The sequence below is a fragment of the Corvus hawaiiensis genome, chromosome Z, assembly GCF_020740725.1.
Source record: "Corvus hawaiiensis isolate bCorHaw1 chromosome Z, bCorHaw1.pri.cur, whole genome shotgun sequence".
NCBI lineage: Eukaryota > Metazoa > Chordata > Aves > Passeriformes > Corvidae > Corvus > Corvus hawaiiensis.
This window is the reverse complement of record NC_063255.1, coordinates 33,562,606-33,583,311: the sequence shown is the minus strand read 5'-3', so window position 1 is coordinate 33,583,311 and position 20,706 is coordinate 33,562,606. Positions and strand designations below refer to the sequence as shown.

Sequence of the window (20,706 nt, the reverse complement as noted above, 5' to 3'; positions counted from 1 at the left end):
AAAAACAAATGTCTATTTCCTTGTTTCAAGATTGTTTTTTAAAGTTCTAGGTAAAATCTTAATAATTTTAGCTACGCAGCGTTACATGGTCACAAAATACTATCTATTATGGTTGTAAACTGACCAAAAAAGCAGTGTTTCATAAATGCCTTAGCTGTGAAGTAATGAGAGGTAAAGACTCTCATAGTATTTGTACAGTGTGACAAGAGAAAATAAAGAAGAGGAACTTGTAAACCACCAAACAGAAAAGGTTACTTACAAGAAATACATGTGGTTTTCTATAACAATGCTTCTAGATGAGAAATGTGACATTTTGCTATTGAGATATTAGAGTTTCAGAAAAATCAAGTTTCTAGATGAAAGCTGAAGGAAAACAACAACTCTTTAGCAGACCTGTACCTGTTGTTCCTGAAGTAAAAATGTATAGAACAGCTGACTTGAGGTTGTTGGCAGAGCATCGATTAACTGGAACAGGGTCTTCAGATGCAGTTTCTATTTTGTCTAAAAGGGTATGCACACTTGGAAACGTGGAGTCTTTGGCCATAATCCAAACACTAACATCTTTCTGAAGTTTAGGAAGAATTTCTTCTAATGTCCCAAGCAAATCTTAAAAATTAACGTGAAATAATGTTACTTACATTATGTCTTCACAAAACTAGAGAATAAAGTATTTTTCCTCTTGAAGTTTTACTTTTTATAATAGAAAGAGAAATGCAAGTCACGTCCATGGATATAAAGAGATTAAGTAAAATAACAATGGACTAGAATGAAAATTTACTGAAAACAGGATATAATGTGCTAAAAATACTGCTGATACCACATAGTCAAATTGTCAACTTGCTCTCAAGGCAAACTTGTGAGTCTTGATTACTAGTTCCTATTCCCCACATGATTTCAGGTAACCCTTAGTCATTGCTAAGACCAGAATGAAGTGTGGTTAAATTTCAACTTCAAATAAATCTTGAAGAAATCCATTGAAAATGCAACACAAATACATACATAAGTGGTAATTACAGTACAGGTTTCCTTGGATGCCCTCAACAGCAACCTCCCATTCAGAAGTTGGGGTTTTTTCAAAAGCACAGAAGTGACAAATTTAAAAACAAACAGCAATTTCGCTGAGGTTTATTTTGTTGGCTTATCAGGAAAGAAACAATGAGAGAGATTCCCAGACTAAATACAAAGAGAAAATATATCTAGAGGCCAGTCCTTAATTAATCCATTTGGTATTTATATTTTGAAGCATTTTTACAACATCTCTTTCTCAGAAGACTGCACAGTCATTAAAGTACTAATCCAGGAAACACATCAAGAACAAGAGCAATACTGCTTTCAGCAGAACTCATTTACACTTAAGTAATTTGATACATCTCAGTCTAAATAATTAATCTTGCAAATATTCCTGTGGCTATAAATTTATTTTATTATCTCAGTTTTTATAGATGAATAAACAAACAAAGTTGACATGACTTACCCAGAACCTCACAATGAGGCATTGCCAGAGTCAGCATTTGAAATCCTGGTGTCAAATCCCAACTCATTTCACAAATATTATACTGTATGCATAAATTTTACATCAAAACAACTAAGTATTTTTAATCTTTCAGAAAATTCCTTTCCTAATGACTGATGTAGTTATTCTGATTAATAACATACTAATCTGTATTGCTATTGCAGATATATAGCCTACTATCGCCAACTAAACATGTTTTATATACCTAAAGCCTACAGAGTACAAGTTTTATGTACTTTATGAACATTTAGCAAATAGATCTGGTGTAGCGTAACAGCAAAAATTTTTGTTCAAACTTTTTTTTACTGCAGAATGATTCCAGGAAAGAATCACCCAAGCAATTTTATAAATCTGAAAGATGGATAGCCTCCTGTTTGAATCACTGGAGTACAGCCCCATTATAGATAGCAACAGAGCGAAAAAATGTGAATAAAAAACAATGTTAAGAACAGTAGTATTAACTGCAGGAAACCTGATGCCATGAATGTCAAGGTTCATTGGCATATTAATTCTGTCTTGCTGTTGTATAATAGAATTATGGTATATTTTTCAAGCAATAAACAGAAAAATACAACTGTACTACTTCTAACACCTATTCATAAATCAAGTGTGATAGAACAACTATATACATATTACCTTCTTATACTGATTTTTTCCCTCCTATTATGCATATATGTCTCTCAAATACACTAAGGATAGCTTGTGTAGGTGCAAGTTAGACTGAGAACCCAGCAAAAGAAACAGAGGTGTTAAAAGCAGCTGGAACTCTATTTCTGTTCTCAAAAGTAGTAGGAGAATATGGCATTCTCTGTCATTCTTTATTAATGCACTGGCTCCATCTACAATGCAAGTCTGTCAAAAAGAAGAGGACTTGCCTCTTCTTTTTATTTTTTCCCCTTTTCTCGCATCAAAGGAAGAAATATGGCAACTATTAATCTCAACCCTGCAGACACATCATCATTTAAGATTCAAGAATGACATGAGGACACAGCTCCCTTTCAGTAGACTGAAACATATTTACCCAAAGAAGTTAAGATTAATCTTCAGATTAAACATACATGTTGTTTACTGTTTCTCTAAACACTCCCTCTTAAAACAAATGGCTCTGGAGTTTTTTACTACTATTGAACTACTAAATGATTACACAGCATAATTTTTCTTCTATGCTCAGGAATCTAGTAGTTGGAACAATATGTGAACAGCTTGTAATTAAACGTTACCATGAAAGAAACTTCTCAGTAGATAGCAGAGAACAGCAGAAACAATAAATTATTTCCTGAATAAAAAAAGGTAATTTAAAACAGCTGTATTCAAAGGGCCAGAAACTGAAAATTACTTCTGGAACACACAGGAGATGAGGTGTTTGTAGATGACTCTCAATTGTACTAACATTATTTCCAAATAATAATTCTAATGATAGTCAACTAACATTTTGTTCCCCAAACAGAAAACTTCTGTGCCAGACATTGTGTAGGGCTGCCTAGTCTTTACATATCACCTTTTCCACGTGTCAGGAAGACACAGCCCTCTGAGAAGGGCTATAATTTGAATATTTCTAGAGCTACCTTGTATGTGCACTTCATATAGAAAAGCAATTACAGTAAAGCAACTCGGCTATGTAAACTTGGAGTTTCTCTCAAGTACTTGTTTACTTTTTATGAAAGTATATTCAGATTTTGGGTTACTTGTTTTGGGAGAAATGTCTGCTCATACAAAATTTGGCAAGTTCCGTTTGTGTTGTTTACATTGTTTGCATACAAATGTCCACCATTTGCTAATTATTTGGCTTATACTGGGAAAAAATATCTGGAATTGATCAGGATAGATACATTTTTCCCACTTTTGTTTGCTTTTCTTGTCCTCTTACTTTTAAAGCATTATTCAAAAAAGTTTTGAAACTGTTACTTTATATTCACATGAATACATAACCATGTTACATCTTTTGAGAAAGCAAGGAAAATATATTTTGAATTACTGTCCCAGGCTTCCAGTTGCACAAAGGTTTCTTATGTTCTTTTCTAGCAAAGAAATCATGCAGGCTGCTGGCAAGGATGCAATCCCACACTGATGAAAGGAATACATTAGATTATGAGATCAGCTTGTACCGAACAGAAAGTTACTAAGAAAGAAAACTCTATGAAACAGTTCTTACATAATTTTGATGTGTACCCTGGCTGATATGCTCAGGAAGTTATATCAAGTCCAAACTCTTCCCCACACTGTCTGCCCTCAGAAAATAGTTGCCACTTGTACTTGATCCCCCAAGTGACTGGGCATGGCTTCTCACAAAGTAATAATAGTAGAAAAGTCAGCTGTGGCTCAGGATCAGTGTTGGTATCTTGAAGTATCATTGAAGGCAGTAAAGGTAATAAAACATAAACCACCTTGCAAATCACAGTTGGCTCTTTTTTCCACTCAAAGACCATCTGGGACAAGACAGAGACTAAGTAAGAGCAAGTGATCAAAGAGATATGGTGTCTAATAGAGAAGGTAAGGGTGTCTTCCACATGTCTTCTATGGTCCCCTTGTCTTAAATGTTTAGGTTTAAATAGCTCTTTATTCCAAATGGATAAGAAAAGGCAGTTGTGATAGAATCCATTCTTTTTTTTCATTCAGTGACTAACATGAGAGATGAGACTTCTACTTGTACATAACATCATATGACCTTAATTTACAAATACCAAAAAATACTTTGTTTACTCTCCTTCTCCAGGATTTAGACATGCTTCTGTCTAGTTCAGAATACACTTAGCAGAGGCAGAAAGCACTGCTAGTGCCTCAAGAGTAAAGAATCCTAGCCAGAAAACTGCAATACAACTGGGAGACCTACCTCTGCACAGAACTGCAAAATCACAAGATGGCTGTGAATAGAAGGGGTCTCTGGAGGTCATCTTGGTCTGATCTCCCTGCTCAAGCAGAGCCACATAGAGCAGACTGCCCACACGTGTCCACGCAGCATGTACACTCTCTTAATAGGCTTTGTTATCAGGACTCATGTAAATCAATCTCATGCAGTTCAGAAAGCAATCCTTTAACACCTGAATCCTTGCATCAGAAGTCATGACGGCAATCTGTGATGTCCTACTCTGAGCTGAACTCTTCCCAGTAGGAACAGACTAGAGATGCCCTGGCAAATAAATTCCATTTGTGCATTTCTGGTAGCGCACTGGACTGCAAGTGTTGTTTAGTAGTACTGCAGTACTGTACTACTGTAAAAAAATAGTAGTATTGCTGTTACACTGTAATAGATAGAATGATACAAAAGGGATTGCAATGCAATCCCTTCTTCAAGCAAGACTTCAGTCAATAGAAATATATATTCCCCAGAAAGGACGTAGTTCCTTAAAAGATATCTTCATTTTAAGCAGCACCTTACCTCCTCTGTTTAACCAGCAGCTTTTAAACAACTAAGGGTGACATAGTCTGGTAACAAATGTAGTAAGAATGAACACCTTTAGAAAGAGCAGAGCATACATTTCTTCCTTTCTCTTTTACAAGTTCCTCATTAACTTACAAGTTAGTTAACTACTGTTTTATTAAAAATGAAGTTTTAAACTCCAGCTTTTAAATCTCTTTCAAGAAACAGTCTCCAAAATGGAAGTGGTGGGAGACAGTGTTTCTGGGAATCAAGTGTGAGAAGTTAAGTAACACATTAAAGCAAGAGCTAAATACTTGGGGAACACAGCAGACAAATGAGGATAGTTAAAGTAAAAAACTCTCTCTCTGACACAAGGGAAAGTGGAATTACTGGAAAAGAACAGAAAGAGTAAATACTGGCAAATCATAGAATCTGTATTTGCCATTTAACCAGAGTCTGGATGAGAAGACAAAAAATTTACTTGATTGCACTAAATGAATTGAAAGAGCATCAGTGTCATAGAAAAAAGAAATCAGACTTTTAGAGATAGTCATTTCATATAAGAAATCAACAAGAGGAAGAAATAATGAAGTTTTTATATCTGAAACTTAAGAATAAAACATTCAATTGCTGGGTTCATAGAATACATTAAGGCAAAATCAAACCCACAAAACTTAAATACTACTGAAACACTCTGAACTAAAAAAAAGGAATCAGAGTATGAGAGAATTGTCAGACCAGAAGAAAGTCTGAATCCAAGTGCTGAAGCAAAGACAAGATGATACTAACTGGACGAGGTTACCAAACCACAATGTCTGAAAAATATGCAGGCACACAACAAAAGCGAGGAGTAAAAAATGGCACATGAGAGTGATCTTTTACAAGAGGCCCTATGAAAAAATGGAACAAGGTATGGAAGAAAATGCAACCATAAATAGTATCCAGCCTATTTGTTTGGAGGTATCACATTTGTAAAAAATAAAAGCATTTTTGAAAATTAGGTACAAAAAAAGCTTCAAGATGCAATCATCTCACACAAAGGGAGGCTACATCATCATTTACTGGGATGTAGATACACTACATCACTGGGAGCAGGGAAGATTCAGCCATAAACAATTATCTGTGGGAATTGCTTCAGATAGCAGCCAAAGGTGGAAGATTCCCTTCAGCATAAATGAAACCTTACTATTAACTAGGTACACAGCATGATTAAACAGTAGAACCACTATACAAGTTCCTGTTCTAATGCACTATTACAGACAAGAATTTCAAGAGCAAATTTGGTCTTGCTGAGCACAGGCAGTCAAATTGTTAAGGGGATAATATCTTCTGTGCTGCAGTCTGTGAATAAGATCAAAGGTCATCCAAAACACTGAAGATCTAGTTTGTAACTATTGCAAGAAACAGAATTGCCAAGTTAACCTGTATTTCTTTGTGTAGGGGTGAAAAACCCACATATTTTTTAAAAGAATTTCACTATCCAGAAATACTGCCATTACACACTATTCTCTGATTTAAAAAAAACAATCTTAATTGCCAAACACGATGCCTGTCTATGGCAATGATAGATATTAGACAACAAGTTGATTGGTTTTAGTGTAAATACTTTTGAAAAAAAATACTACATTCAAACTATCCACACTCCTGTGAAAATGATGCCACAATAGGAAAATGCACAACTCATGTCTATTGATGAGGAAGAATCCCTTGAAACTCACACTAACATTGGATGAAAAGATGTTTAATAGCCCTCTAAGAATTATGAAACTGACTGCGTAACCCCAGTATTAAACATTGCTCTGCAATTTTTATAAACATTACGGGGAAATTACTATCTACAATAATTAGTTACAATATGTTTCTTTCAAGAGTGGTGTGAGTTAGGCCTCACAGTCACTGGACTAAGTATAAACTTTCATTTGCTAAATCTATACTCCTTTGGAGAGGCTCCCATATGAGGTGGTCAATAGCTGAGGACCTAGCAACTTTAACTTCTTTCACAGATAGAGATAAAAAGAGCCTCTAAGTCCTGAAGAAAAGTACTGAGAAGGCTCATGGGACTGACAGACTTAAACCAGACACTAAAAGTCACTAATAAAGTAAGAAGTCCAAAATGTAAAACAACAACTGAGAGACTAATTTGTTGGTATCTCTGTTGTACCATCTGTCTGCCCACACCTCTTGTGAGCAGAGGCAGACTCCCAAAAGAACCTAGTTCAACATGGTTGCTCTTACTGTCAGCTGCTGGTAGAAAATTAAGAGTGGAGAAACACAGTTCCTTGCCCTGCTCTGCAGATGCTTTTTTCATCCATTAGTTACCTCTAATTTAAATAAAAACTTCTCTTAGATACAAGCTTTGATCCACAGTTTCTCCCTAGCCACAGTCAATGAGCACGAAGTTCCTGAACATTAATTCCCTTCCTCAATCCATACACTCAAAAGTACATATTCATAAGAAGGGGCTTAAACAAGATTTTTTAAAAAAAATAAGTAAGAGGGCAAAATGAAAAGCTGTCAGTTCAGAAGTCTTGTTATCATGTATTTGGATTATATTTAAATTGGCTTGTTTTAATTACCAAGCATCTTAAACCAGCATACCATATAGAATCAGAATGACAAGATTTATAATTTAAAAATATGCAAGGGAAAAATCTTAAATGCATTTTTTAAAACACAAATTCACAGCAGCAGAAAACAGAAGGAAGAAAATTCCGTCATTTAGGTATCATGGGTACAAAACCCCACAACTTGTGTAACAGGAGTAAAATCAAGAAGGTGTGCAACAGAAAAAGACAAAGTAAACTTGAAACATTAATTTTAGAGAGATGGGATTACATTAATATGCAATATTTTGATATATTTTCCTCCAACCAAGTGTCAAGGTTCTGTGTGATTGTTGAGCACTGCAGGTTCATTTTCATTTGATCATAAATGCTATGGCAAGTTTATGTTTTGGATCTGTCTTCAGTTTACACATCTATCTAATTGAAGCCAAATTTGAACGTACAATGCCCAGGATGCCTACAACAATATTTTAAATTCTTTTGAAGCATTTAATAAAAATGTAATACTCAAGAAACTTACACCACACACACTACCATCCGGATTCAAACACAGCAATTTCTTCCACAATCCAACACCAACAGTAAGTTGGTTTTTATGAATCAACCTCCTATGTGCCTTACTCCCAAAACTTTACTCCTGGAAAACTGTCATACCTCTGCAGTTGAACAGCAGAGGTTGTACAGTCCAAGCTTAGACTTTCCAATTTTACAGTGTGTTTGATCAGCAGAAAGATGGGGAGATAGTACAAGAGAATAAAGTACATTACTTAAATAAGATTAAATTTTACTATTTGAGAAGTAAAGGAAAATTATACTTAATAGGTAATTTTAATGTTTTCAGAGACACTTTAAGCTACTACTGAAGCAACTGAACACTGGTAACAGGCTGTACTTAGATGTTGAAAACTCTCCTGCAATACACATTTTTTAAGAAAAGGGTAAATGGATTTTCACAAAGCATGGATAAAACTAATTCTGCCTGAGAGGCTGAAGCTTTTTATCATCTTGAAGCCTGCTCCAGCCCTGTATTTCTTTGATTCTGTGAACATCTGTAAATCAGGTTTCCAATAAAGGATCTGGAGGGCCAGACATATGGGAGATGTGACATTAAAAGCTTTGGATATAGGAATGAGGAGTATACCCTACCTGCTCCCACAACCAGTATCTTGGGCTCACAGCTCCTGACACAGTGCAGGAGAGATCTGAAGCGGACATTGAAGTTGAGGAACGCCACCACACAGCCCAACTTGGCCAGTCCGAACCACACGTGGATGAAGTCGGGCTCATTCCCCATCAGCAAGGCCACCGTGTCTCCCTTCTTCAGAGCCTCGTGCTGCAGAAAGACCTGCGCTATCCTGTTACTCCTCCGGTCCACATCCCGGTAGGTGTGAACGGTCCCCTCGTAGATGAGGAACGGTTTGTGGGGCTGCTTCTCTGCCAGCTTCACAAACTTGTCCAGGACGGTGACAACCCTCCCTTGCAGCCGGTACATCTCCACTCTCAGCCCATAGGCGAACACTTTGAGTAGGTACCTCAGGTCGGCCCAGAAGTAGGGGAAGAGGAGTTTCTGGAGGAAGTGCAGGGAAAGAATCCCGACGGCAGCCCCCGGCACCCAGGAGGGCGGCACTGGGAGAGGGTAGAGGTCGTCCCAGCCACGCATCTCCCCGCAGCCGGGCGGCCGGGCACACGGCCCGGCAGGGCGCGGAGGCGAAGGCTGGCACGGGCTGAGGCTCTTCCCGCCCTCTCCTCCTCTACAGCGGGACTCGCGGGCCCAACACCGCTCAGGAGCAAGGGAGACAGCGAGCTCCGACGGCGCCCGACGCCTGCCTCAGCCCCGGCACGGCCGGAGCCCCCGCCCGCCTCAGCCTCGCCGCACCTGCGGACGGCCTGACGGGAGCGGGGCGGGAGCGCTGCGCTCCCCGCGCACGGCTGAGGCTGAGGCCGGACACCTTCTCCCCCCTCGGCCCCGGGACTCACGGACAGCGCCGGGCTGCTGCTGCCGGCGAGGCGGCGGCGGCCGCTCCCTGAGCCGGTTGCATAAGGCGCGATCTCCCGCTCACCCCGCCCGGCGGCCGCAGCCCGGGGTTGACGCCCGGGGAAGGCGGCGACAGCCGAGTGTAGGAAGCCTCGCCCCGGGCCCAGGCGGCGGCTGAGCGAGCTCCGGGCGCGGTCCCGGGCGGGCGGTGGGAGGCGCTGGGGGCAGGTGGCTTCTGCCGGCCGGTCCCGCCCCGCGAAATCGGGGACCCGCTGGTCCCCGGGGCTCGGCCCCGCCCGCAGGCTTGGCCCCGAAGCAGTGAAGGAGAGCAGACACTTGAAGAATTGAGTTGTATTCCCAACTCTCTCTAGTACTTTTTTCTGTTTTACCACTAAGATCGAGGAGATGAAGAATGTACAGACACAGGTCTGTTATATGAACACTGACTGGACATGCACTGAAAGCAAATTCAAGCAAATTAAATAGTGCAAAACTAGGTTATGAATAGATTTCATGCCCCTTTAAAGGCAATACTCTCAGTAGGCTGACAGTTTTTTATTGATACTGCAGTGTTCCTTACTTAGAAAGTACAGTGGATGTGTATGTCCTGTCCTAGCTAGGTGTCCATTTACAGGAAGACAGAAATATTTAGGTTTTCAGCTGGTGAGAATCACTTCTTCCAGAAAGACATTCTGTGAGACTACAGAGTTCTAGCTTACTTTTCTTAGGTGGAGATACCTCAAAGGGCCACTATCACAAATTTTTTTAAAGTAACTAACAGGTAGAGTAAATGCTGCATTAACATGTGCTTAACATATAAAAACTCACTGTAGCTATTTGATTGACTGGAGTTTGGTTGTTGTTAACTGCTGCAGAAATATGCATAAATAATAAAGGGAAAGGCCGTGACTCCTTAGGATGATGCATACTTATGTGTTGATTTGAAGGAAAATAGAGGCTGAAAGATACTCTTGTTTGCAAAGATTGCTTTGAAGAAGGCAGAAAGAAAGCAGAAGGCAAGGTCGGTCAGGTCAATGAAAAGCTCTGGGCATATGGATGAGAGTGAGAGGAAAAGCAATAGGTAATTGATAGAGCACAAAAGTAAGATCAATAAGAATTGCCTGTGGATGAGAGAAATATATTTTAAATATACTCTGCTGTGAGCTAAAAATCATCCAGGCAACATTGCATTTACTAAAGTGACTTATGACTAGTATGTCACCAAAGTCATGTCACGAGAACAGAGAGGAAGAACTTTGTGGTTTAGATATTATCAGTGCTGCTAATCCCCAAGAACTGAAATGATGAGCAAGACCTTAACATAAAGACTCTGGTATGACTCTGCAACACGTCATCTCAAAGCAAAACTGTGGGTTTGTGATCTCTGAATTGTCTCTTTTCCCGTTAATTCTACGGAGAAATTATATCAATCCTCTCTATTCAGTATCCAAGTTTCTTGTAAACATCAGCAATAACTTACTTCTTGTATCCTCCTGAAGGGAGACAGGACAATTCTCTAATGCATGAGTTGTTTTCCAATAATTTTCTGGTCTGTTGTAAAAATGGGTAAGGCAAGCCAAGAAATATCAATAGGCAATGAAAAAGTCACATAACTCAGGTGAAGCCATGCTGGAATTCGATTCAAACCCTGCCTGTGCCAGAATTCCCTGGGGATATTGGATTAATCTCTTACAATGTCCCCAAACTGGGTTATTTAGTCAAGCCACATGCCTAACCTTACACCTTAAGGCTCTCTTAGACCCTTGGTTTGATGGTTACACAAGCAACTACAGATTAAGACATAAGGATCTGCAGTTTCTATTCTAGGCTAAGTGAAATGGTAGCTGATCTAGCACCTAAAGTTAGGAGGTGGGTTAGAAATTAGTTAAGTTCACCTTCAATATTTTTCCTCTCTACTGTTTCAGTTCTTAATCCAATGGAAACACATGCACATCTGTTGGTTTGTTTTTTTTTTTTTAAGTAAACAGCATAGAATTTGAAGACTTCACAAAGAAATTAATTTTTTTTCTTGTTAACTAGTTAATATCAGCAGTGAAGACGCAACTATCTGCATGCATGGGTTGTTGAGTGTAACATATGAACAGTTAAGAGAACATGAGTTGCCATATGCATTGAGTAAGTTGTTGGGAAAAATAGTTGTCTGGGAAAAAACGTATGTTATTATGAGAATAAAATTACTAACATATCATGTACTTGCAAGTGATACGTCCATACTATGACGAAACCTTGATTAAAACTATTGCAAAGGTTAACTCAAAAAAACCTCTAGAAAGTTCTCATATTTTAAATGTAGTGATATTTATTTTAAAGTAAATAAAACCCCAGAAGTATGCCAAGAAACTACCTGTTCGTCAGCTTCTTGTTAAATGTCATGAGCTGAAATTTAATTTACTTTTGACATTATACAAGACGCATAAACTCATACCACAGAAAAACCACTGAGCCCTGAATTATTTAGTATACTGTAATTATTCTGCTCAATTTCACTTCAACAGAAAACATTTTGATGCCTGAGAGTATGCTATGACCCAGTAGTGAAATACAAAGGAGTTTAATTTTCTACTGGTGGAACTCATATGTGAGAAGTTTTGGGGATTTTTTTTGTGGTTAAAGATAAAGCATTTCCCTGTAACAAAATCTCAGTATTGCAAGAAAATATGCACTGATTACAGAAATTCTTCTGTAGCATAAAAAACCTGTAGTTTTGATGTTACCATTTTGGCACATTATGCCTTTTAATATCCAGATAACACAATATGGTGCTGTACATTTATTTTTATTAACTCTGAACATGGTTAATATGCCTAAGGGAATTTGCTTGGGCTATTTTAGTGACATAAGTATCAAATGGGGGGGGGGGAACAAAAGTTGTTTTAAATAAGGTATTTTAGATTTATGGAGTTTTTGGGTCCCCTCAGGGAAAATAGTAGCATAAATTCTGAAGTGTCATGTATTTTCTAATTTCCTCTTAAAGTAATTTTAAAGTAGTGGCTTTTCTTCATCTGAAATAGAAGTTTTGAAATTTACAGCAGAAAGAGATTAAATAGAAATGCCTAGAAGAAAAAAATTTTATGACTTAAAAATAGATTCCTGGCTTTTCAAAGTGTCAGAATGCTGTAATATGGAAGAGGAAGAACATAGCATCATCTTCTGAATATTGCCTTGCTGATTGTCCACCACTATTGAATTCTTCCTTTTTTATATTCTAAAATAAATATATTTAAAAATATATATTATGTTTTAAAATATAATCCAGAAGATTAAACTAAAAATAAAAATACCTTGAAAATGCAATTTCCAGATCTTCACATCTCACTCTTCAATTCCATTCCCATTAAAGTGAAACAATAATATCTAAGTAATTGTGTCTATTAATATCCAGAGGTTAGCTGCAAAACATATGTCTAGCAAAGGCTAAAATCTTAAACCTAAAATTAAACAAGTAATAAGAAAACCAGAATTTGATGTCTGAGTGGCCAGTAAGCAAGTCATAATGCTGAAAAAGCCACACAAAACTAACCCTTGACTAATAATGTCCCATGGGAATTTGGGGAATGAATGGTGTTGTCATACTACAGTTATTACAGAGACCTGAGGAGGTAAAGTCTAAAGTTGTTGTCATGGTGCAGACCAGACATTATGGAAGTTTTTCATCAAAGGAAAGCATTTAGGATTCAAATCCATAGGAAATGAAAATTAATTTTTATAATGTTTTGGAATGCTTGTTTATTCTGTAGTTGTGTGAGGACATTCATTTGAAATACTTACATTACATAAAGTGTCTTGTCTCAAGTCATTCACTACAGCATGTCAACAGACTTGTGTCAACCTTTCAAAGGTTGGAAAGATGTAGAGAAAAATCATCTCAGGTAGGAGAAATTTTAATAGAAAGCTTTACTATTAATGAGTTAGATCATTAACACCCCCTTGCCCCATTTTATTTTTAATTTTACTTAGCTTTGAATAGGCTCTAAAGGTAAATTTGTTGTTTTGCCTGAATTCATGAAAATGTGTTTGTACTAGGAGCCATATGCATTAGTACCCCAATAAAATTTAGCCACAAGCTTCCAAAGAAGCATACTGAAATATTCAAATATTCTCACTCCTAGAACTACTTTGTGGATTGCTGATGGAAGAAGTTCACAACAGTGAGTCTTTTGGTCCTGAAATTATAGAGTTTGGGTTCAGTCCCACTGTCATCCAGAAGCAATGTGAATTAACCAAGCTACCAGTTTATACATTTGAGGCAGAACAATTATGCAGAAGGACTTCATACTATCATCTGATAGTCTCAAACCAGTGCTTTTGATTTTTCCCATTCCACAGCTATTGCCTTGCTTATCGGGTATAGGACACAGCACTGACCTGTCAAAGGGATGCATACATTACATGGCTCTTAAGAATAGGTAATCATTTATACAGAAAGATGAAATAAGAGCCAGAGGAAAATTAGAATCTGAATACAAATCCTTTATAAAGGATATTTTGGTGCTGTCTCAGGTGTAAGGTAAACAAGAAGACTTGAAAGCATGGGGAAACCCGAGACAGGTCATTAACTGAACGGAGAAGGAAACAGACTTCTCAGTACGAAGTGCCATGATTTTCACATTCTTTAAATAGATACTTTGTTGAGCACTAGTGGAACTTGACTCATATGGAAAACACCTAAACATTTTTTGAAAGTTCTACACCTTAATTTTTTTGTTATTCTTATAATTGTTCTAGACTATCACTGCAGAGCACAGCATCCCAATTTGGTTTTCAAGAGACGTCAAATAACAAAAGTATACTTTTATACAATCTTATCTGGCTTTAACTAGGATACCATAAGAGTCTCGAAGAAATCTTCCAATGCTTGTCAGGGAAATTTTCTGTCATGTTGGCCTGTGTCAAAATAGCATGGAGCAAATGAGGCATGAAAATCATGAGCAAAACTTCAACTATCTGTAACTGTCTCTAAGAAATCATGAGCTAGATGTCTACCATTTCCATTATTTGCTTCTGCTTTGTGGGTATGTGCTAGGGAGACAAATTTTAATTTAAAAGAAACTTTTAAAAATAAGCATCTTTCATATCAGGGTGTTTTCAGTAACTACCAGTTGGAAGTGTTCCGTCTTTTCATTATGCTGAATTTCTAGGTGAAAGGGCTGCTGTACTCATCTTTCAAAGGATTAGAACAGGGTGTTTGCCTTCTGTGCCTTCAGGCAAGAATAAGATAATTTTCAACTTGCCTCTGCTTTCCGAGCTTTCATGTTTTCAACACAGTTAAACAGTACGCCAGAGAACATCTGCCCCTTATTTGTGCTTCCATTGTTTCGTGCTTTGACTGCATTAGAAATTTTATCTGATGACCGTGACAAGAGTATTATCAATGTTAGCTGGTATAACAGTTCATTCCTGTGACCTCCTCTTGCTAGAAGTACTTCCCTGTACTTGTACTACCATTTCTGACACTGTCTCTATGTTTTAAGAACTTAGGTCTTCTATATGGAACATTTTCAGAAATACTTTGCCATCTGGTATAACTGGGCTATATGCTAAAATACTGACTTCTTTAAATTCAGTAGCAAAAACTTTCACTCATTTTCTTAGCTTTCTTCTCACATGTTCCTTTTCTGTGGTATGGAAATGAAGAGGAAAAATGACTCTCTTGAAAGCCCAAGAAGCAACTTAAACAGGAGACAGAGAAAAGAATTTAAGGTACTTAAGAGTTACAGGTACTTGTACTTCTCTCCACACGTTTCAGCATTACTGAATCCTGAAACCACAGTCATTTTGTGGTGCAAGAGACTCATTCCTCAAGCATCTTCTACGTAAATCCTGTTCAATGTGATTGTAAATCAAAATGGTCTTGTATTAAGTCTGCTGGATTGAGCTGCTGTGTTGTTGTGTTAACACTGCTAATAACAGTTTCTGGCACATATGAATTTTGCTTGCTTGAAGCAATGTTTGACATGCTCTTTGTGCTCTCCTTTTTCCCTGGTATTCCCCTTTCCCCCTTCACAAGGCAGTTTACTTTGAGAGATGACAGAGAGAAAACCTGCATTTCCTATTCATGTGACTCCATTATACATAGTCAGTGTCACTGAGCAGCAACAGCAGAGCTACTCAACAAGTTGGGGGACAAAACAGGTGCTGAGGATGCCCCCAACACAGGCAGAAGCACCCTCCCTGACCAGAGGGCAGTCTGGCTGCACCTGAACACACCATGGTCTGGGGTACTTCAATACAGGGGCTGCCAGCAGTCCCAGACAAGGCACAGTAATGGATCGGGTCCAGGATAGGACATGAGGCCAGAGGCAGGACGAGGGACAGTGATACGACAGTGTCCATCCACAGGGCAGGACAACTCAGTTTAGGGCCTGCCCAGCCCTCAACTTAGACTCTTTGGAGCCTTTGGGTGGAGGGGAGAACATCCCAAGTTATTGCTGGTCAGGGCCATTAGGGCGAATTTACGTCACTACCTGTTACTCGATTCTCACAGGTTCTAAGAAGGTGGTGGAGCCTCATATCTTTAGCAGTTTTCTAAAAAGTGTTTCTAAAAAAAAGAGTCTTTTATGTTCATTCAGGTAACTTGTCATGTGAACTGTAGATGAGATCTGTCAGATTCAATCACATCAACTGATAAACCTCATGAGGCTAATGGGGAACAAATGTAGGAAAACAGTTAACAAGGAACAAATAAGGTTACTCAATCAGATACTTTAATATAATTAACTTTACATTTATGTGATATAGTCACTACTACATGCAAAAAAAAAAAATCTTTTGTGTGTGTCATTTTATGGTGTTTGTAAGATTTAAGCCATGAACATTCAGACAAATTGGCCATTTTCTTAGTTTCTAACTGCCTGGGGTGTGTCTGTGTTATTAAGTGGTTATCTTAAAATGAGGAGGTAAGTATGTAAGTGTCTTCAAATACTAGTCTGGCAATAAAAGAAAAAAAGAACATGGTAACCACAAGGCAAGTATAGGCACTTTTAAAATGAGCATTATGTGAGTAAATAGTTATGCTTTTATTTCTGGAATGGACTTCCTTGCCAAAATCTTCATCTGGATAGAGTTGAATAACTTTTTATATCTATATGAATGATCTTGTTGCAAAATGTTTTCGTGCCAAGGTGTTGAAAAAGAAATTTTTAAGGGTATGTCTGGGTGCAGGGGCCATTTTTCTATAAATGACTTGCTGTAATCTACATTAGTAGCCTGTTGTACACCAGTCCATTAACCACCTAATAATAATTGGCCTATTGGCTACTTGCAGCTTCATAGCTCTGTCTCAATGGTGTTAACCAACCACCCGCAGCATGAGTGTTAGTGGTCAGTGATGTACTAATAAATGTCAAGATAATCCTGTTTTGTCTTCTCTCCACTAGAATACTGTTTGCTCTGGTACCACTGTGTCAACAGCACTGAAAATGGCTTTAACATAAGGTAGTGAGCTCTACTTTCCACTGAAAGCAAAAGGGATTCTGGAAGATTTCTCCAGGTCAGCTGATCGTGGAATGATGCACAAAAATGACCAGCCAAAATTGTCTCACTAAAATACTTTTTTGTTAGTATGCCTTCCTACATTTCAGTCTGTTTGCAAACCATCATAACTGAAAACTAACAGCCAGGGGAAATCAGCTTACAAGCTGCTTTTGCGATTGCTACATTATGTCAAGGCAGGAATTTTTTGCTGGACTAGCTTGTGTAATAATCAAAGCAGACAATTGCCCAGCTGGAGCAAGAAAAAACACAAACTGCAGAAGAGTTTCACTTTGGTGATGGCAGTGACTACAGCAGTACGCCTAGACAGCACAGGCTCAGGCATGAGCAATAAGTCTCTTCTATCATGCATTCTTTTCTGTAAGTAGCTCAGTGAAGACCCCTCACCTGTTAAAGAGCAACAGTTTGTGGGGGGGAGAGGGTGCTAACTTTTTTCCTCTTTTTTCTCTTTTTTCTTTTTCAGACATCTTCTGACAATGGGGGTGAGAAAGAACGAAGACAAACAAGGGGGAAGGAGCAGTAGGAAGGACAGAGAGGCCAATGATGTGCTGCACATCTTGTCCCCTTTCCTGCACCCTGTCCCTCAGCATTACTTTGCTTTCCAAACGTTGTGAGAACTCAGGGAAGGGCAGTGGTGGTAAGGAGAGGAACAACATGTCATGGTTACACCATAAGGCTTGAGAATTATTCCAATTTTCATACTGACTAATTGTTTTCCTGAAATTAAAGTTCAGAAGTCTTTACTATGCCTATATACTTCAAAAATAAAGTATTTGTTTGCATCAATTTTTCTGCAGGGCTTTAAAGCCTTATTATTCATTTTGGGCTCTTACCTTGCAATGTGAAAAAGCTTGTGTCTGGGAGTTGCTAAAAACCCTTTTCTAAAGGAGTTCTGGCTGTACTCACAATTTGGTTAGTCCATCTTTCTTTGTGTATATTTAATAACAAAAGTATTTAATTTATGTGCTTTGCAAATATCATATTCATAAACAAATGGTTAGTGAAGTATTATGAGAAAGGTTTCCATAGTAATTTTTAGTAAAAATTCAATAATCATCTCCTTGAAGTTTCAAAACCAGAAAAATTATGTGTGAGGTATCTCTAAATATAACCTAGGTAAAGGATCAGCCATTTAACAGGCTTTTCTAGTACGGGTTCTACAATGAACAGTTCATTTATTTTTAAACTGTTTTTCAACACAGAGCATATTTTTAAAGTATTGTCAGTTGAAATTGCTAAATACTGCTGCATGTGTAGAAGAGCCATTTGACAGGTCTGGCAGATATAAAGACTTATTGCTAAATAAAATAATTTTCACTTTCTCCTCCCCACAGGCAGACTCAAATGTTCATTTACTGTCTCTAACACTCAGAAGCAGAATAAGCCACATATCATCATCCCCATCATGTCTCTCACAAACCTCAGTGTAAGGCTGCATAAGTATCTCAGTCTCTGAAGGCCCTTAACCTCTTTGCCACACCGTTGCTGCCCTTCTTTCTGAAAAATATCTCAGGCTTCAAGGCAAACTATAAAACGATTAGGGGGTGTTGCAATGGAAGTGGTACTTGTGTTAAGATTATCTCACTCTGTCCATTTTTACTGGGTCCTTGTCTATACCATATATTTAAAATTATTGTCTCAATGTGGCAAGACTCTTAGTTTATTGATATTGGTGTTTTTTCTCATTATTATTTTCTTGTTTTCCTGATCTTCTTATTGAGGTAACTAGCTCAATGCTATGGTTTTGGCTTTCTTTTTCTCTGTGTCCAGAGGTAAAAGCACTGAGATTTTTTGCTAAAGATTCCTTTTATTGTAATCTACATAAAATGCATATGTATTGTTCATATTTACGTGGCAGTGCATCTGTCCAACTAACAGGAAGTAAAAAGTATGTAGAAAATAAGCTTCTACACAGAGCAAAAGTTTTGTATAATCTGTTTTGTGCAAGTAAATGACAGTAGTATTTGTCAATGTTGGAAGATTTGTACTGCTAAGACAAAAATCAGACAAAAAGACAAAATCAGTACCTATTATTAAATGGGCCCAAAACTTATATTGCAATTGTTATTTTTATAATGGTAAAGAAAAAAACTAAATAAATTCGTTATTTTTGAAGAATTTCTAAACTTGATGATGGTGTTGCTTTCAGAAAATGTTTTGGGGAAATTTTTTAATTCCTATGTGGAGGATAAATGAGTATGACAATATACCTGTGTAGTAAAAAAAGTAATAGGAGCCAGGTTGCTATCAGATTTCTGGTATTTAAAAGGCTATGAATCACCTTATAAACACTCTGCTTTACTCATTACTCCATATTCCAGGGTGATCTAGTTTAAAAATAACTGTGTATGTAGTTATTTACAATATAGAATGCCAACATGGTTTAATTTAAATATATTCCTCCAAGCCTTTGAAAGAAATCTTTGGTGAGTTACATTGAATTTTATAAAATTCAAGGAAATACTCCAAGCAAAAACAAATCTCAAGGAAAACCAACAAAAAATGTTGTAAAACAAACACTAAAGCAAGCATTATCCAACATTAAACACACTCTAATTTAAAATTTAAAATATCCCCATGTTTTTTAATTTTTGAAGTGTTGAGTCCACAAACCAAGAAACATGGATCAGTTTAAAACTCACATTCACCTTTCTCTTTCACTTGAGGAGTTTCAGAATGTTGATATATCTGTAGGACCTCTAAAGATAGGATAAACATGGTTCTTGAAACATAGCAATTTTTGAATCATAGTATTTCATTAGTAAACTAAAGAAATATCAAACACTTTACTCTGAAAAATCTTTCTTTATGTCTGTTTGGGAGTAACCTATCTGCAATTAAGGAAAGATGATCCTTCATCCTAAAACTTTTAAATCTTTGATTTGTACTATTTCAGTATATTTAGGTACTAATAGGTCAGAATAGTTGGGCTGAAATTTGCTCACGCCTATTCCTCTCTGCTGTGTGTGAAGAACATTAATATATTCCCAGCAGCTTCCTTTGGTGTTGACTGTCAAAGTTTAATCAAGGTGCATCTGGTAAAATGTGCCTTATTGCTACTCTTCAAAACGGCTTAGAATTTTTTTGAAAAAGTTGCAAAGGAACCCTTTAGGTTTTTCCTTCTAAATATAAATATATTTTTTCTGCTTCTAAGATAAAATTTTTCTTTAAAGCTTTTGAAACCACCTGTATTTGTGTTGCTTCTGATTTAAAATAGCACATTTTGTATAATATGCCAATAGTAACAGAATTCTCTTGTTTCATTTCTGTAACTGTTCTTTTAATTAAAACCCTATTTGTAGAAAGCTTTAGAAGAAGTCAAACTTCTTTGACATGTGTAAAAAATTTTATAGTTCATCTAGTCCAAGCAAAGGAAACAGAGTAACAATTGGTTTTAGGCCTGAGGGAGCACTGGTAATGCCAGGTAATATCAGCAGTGCTACATAAAACCATTAGAATGTTTTGAAATCAGCATGTAGAATGGGGATTAGAATGCCATGAAACCCTCCAGCTGTCCCTGAACTTTTTTAACATTTGCCTGTTTTCTGGCAGTTTGTTTACCTGCTTGAGGCTTGGAGCTTCTGCACTGCCTAATACCTCCACAGGTTAAAAACTTCTCAGGTTTCAGGGTGTGAAAGGTTTTCAGGTGCCTGTGCTGCTTAGCAGTCAAGACTCCAGATATTTGAGGCTGGATATTAAGAAACTTCTACTTCAGTATCTTCTAGAGGAATGAGTGGGAGGGCTGGTTTTTCTTTTAATGCCTTCCCTACGCTATGTAATATTC

At 37.6% G+C, this 20,706-nt stretch overlaps 1 protein-coding gene across 3 annotated transcripts in view; it reads right to left on the bottom strand.

Annotated features, from left to right (window-relative positions):
- SLC27A6 (solute carrier family 27 member 6) overlaps positions 1 to 9,582 on the bottom strand; it is a 37,272-nt gene extending 27,690 nt beyond the window's left edge. The window contains exons 1-2 of one of the 3 annotated variants that reach the window (XM_048292339.1): positions 8,582 to 9,582; positions 400 to 606 (exon numbers count right to left, since the gene is read on the bottom strand). In XM_048292339.1, the coding sequence (XP_048148296.1) occupies positions 400 to 606; positions 8,582 to 9,095 (721 nt within the window). In that variant the 5' untranslated portion in view covers positions 9,096 to 9,582. The remainder of the gene's footprint in view (positions 1 to 399; positions 607 to 8,581) is intronic. The other 2 variants (XM_048292338.1, XM_048292340.1) reach the window with 2 other exon arrangements.
- Positions 9,583 to 20,706: the final 11,124 nt, after the last annotated feature.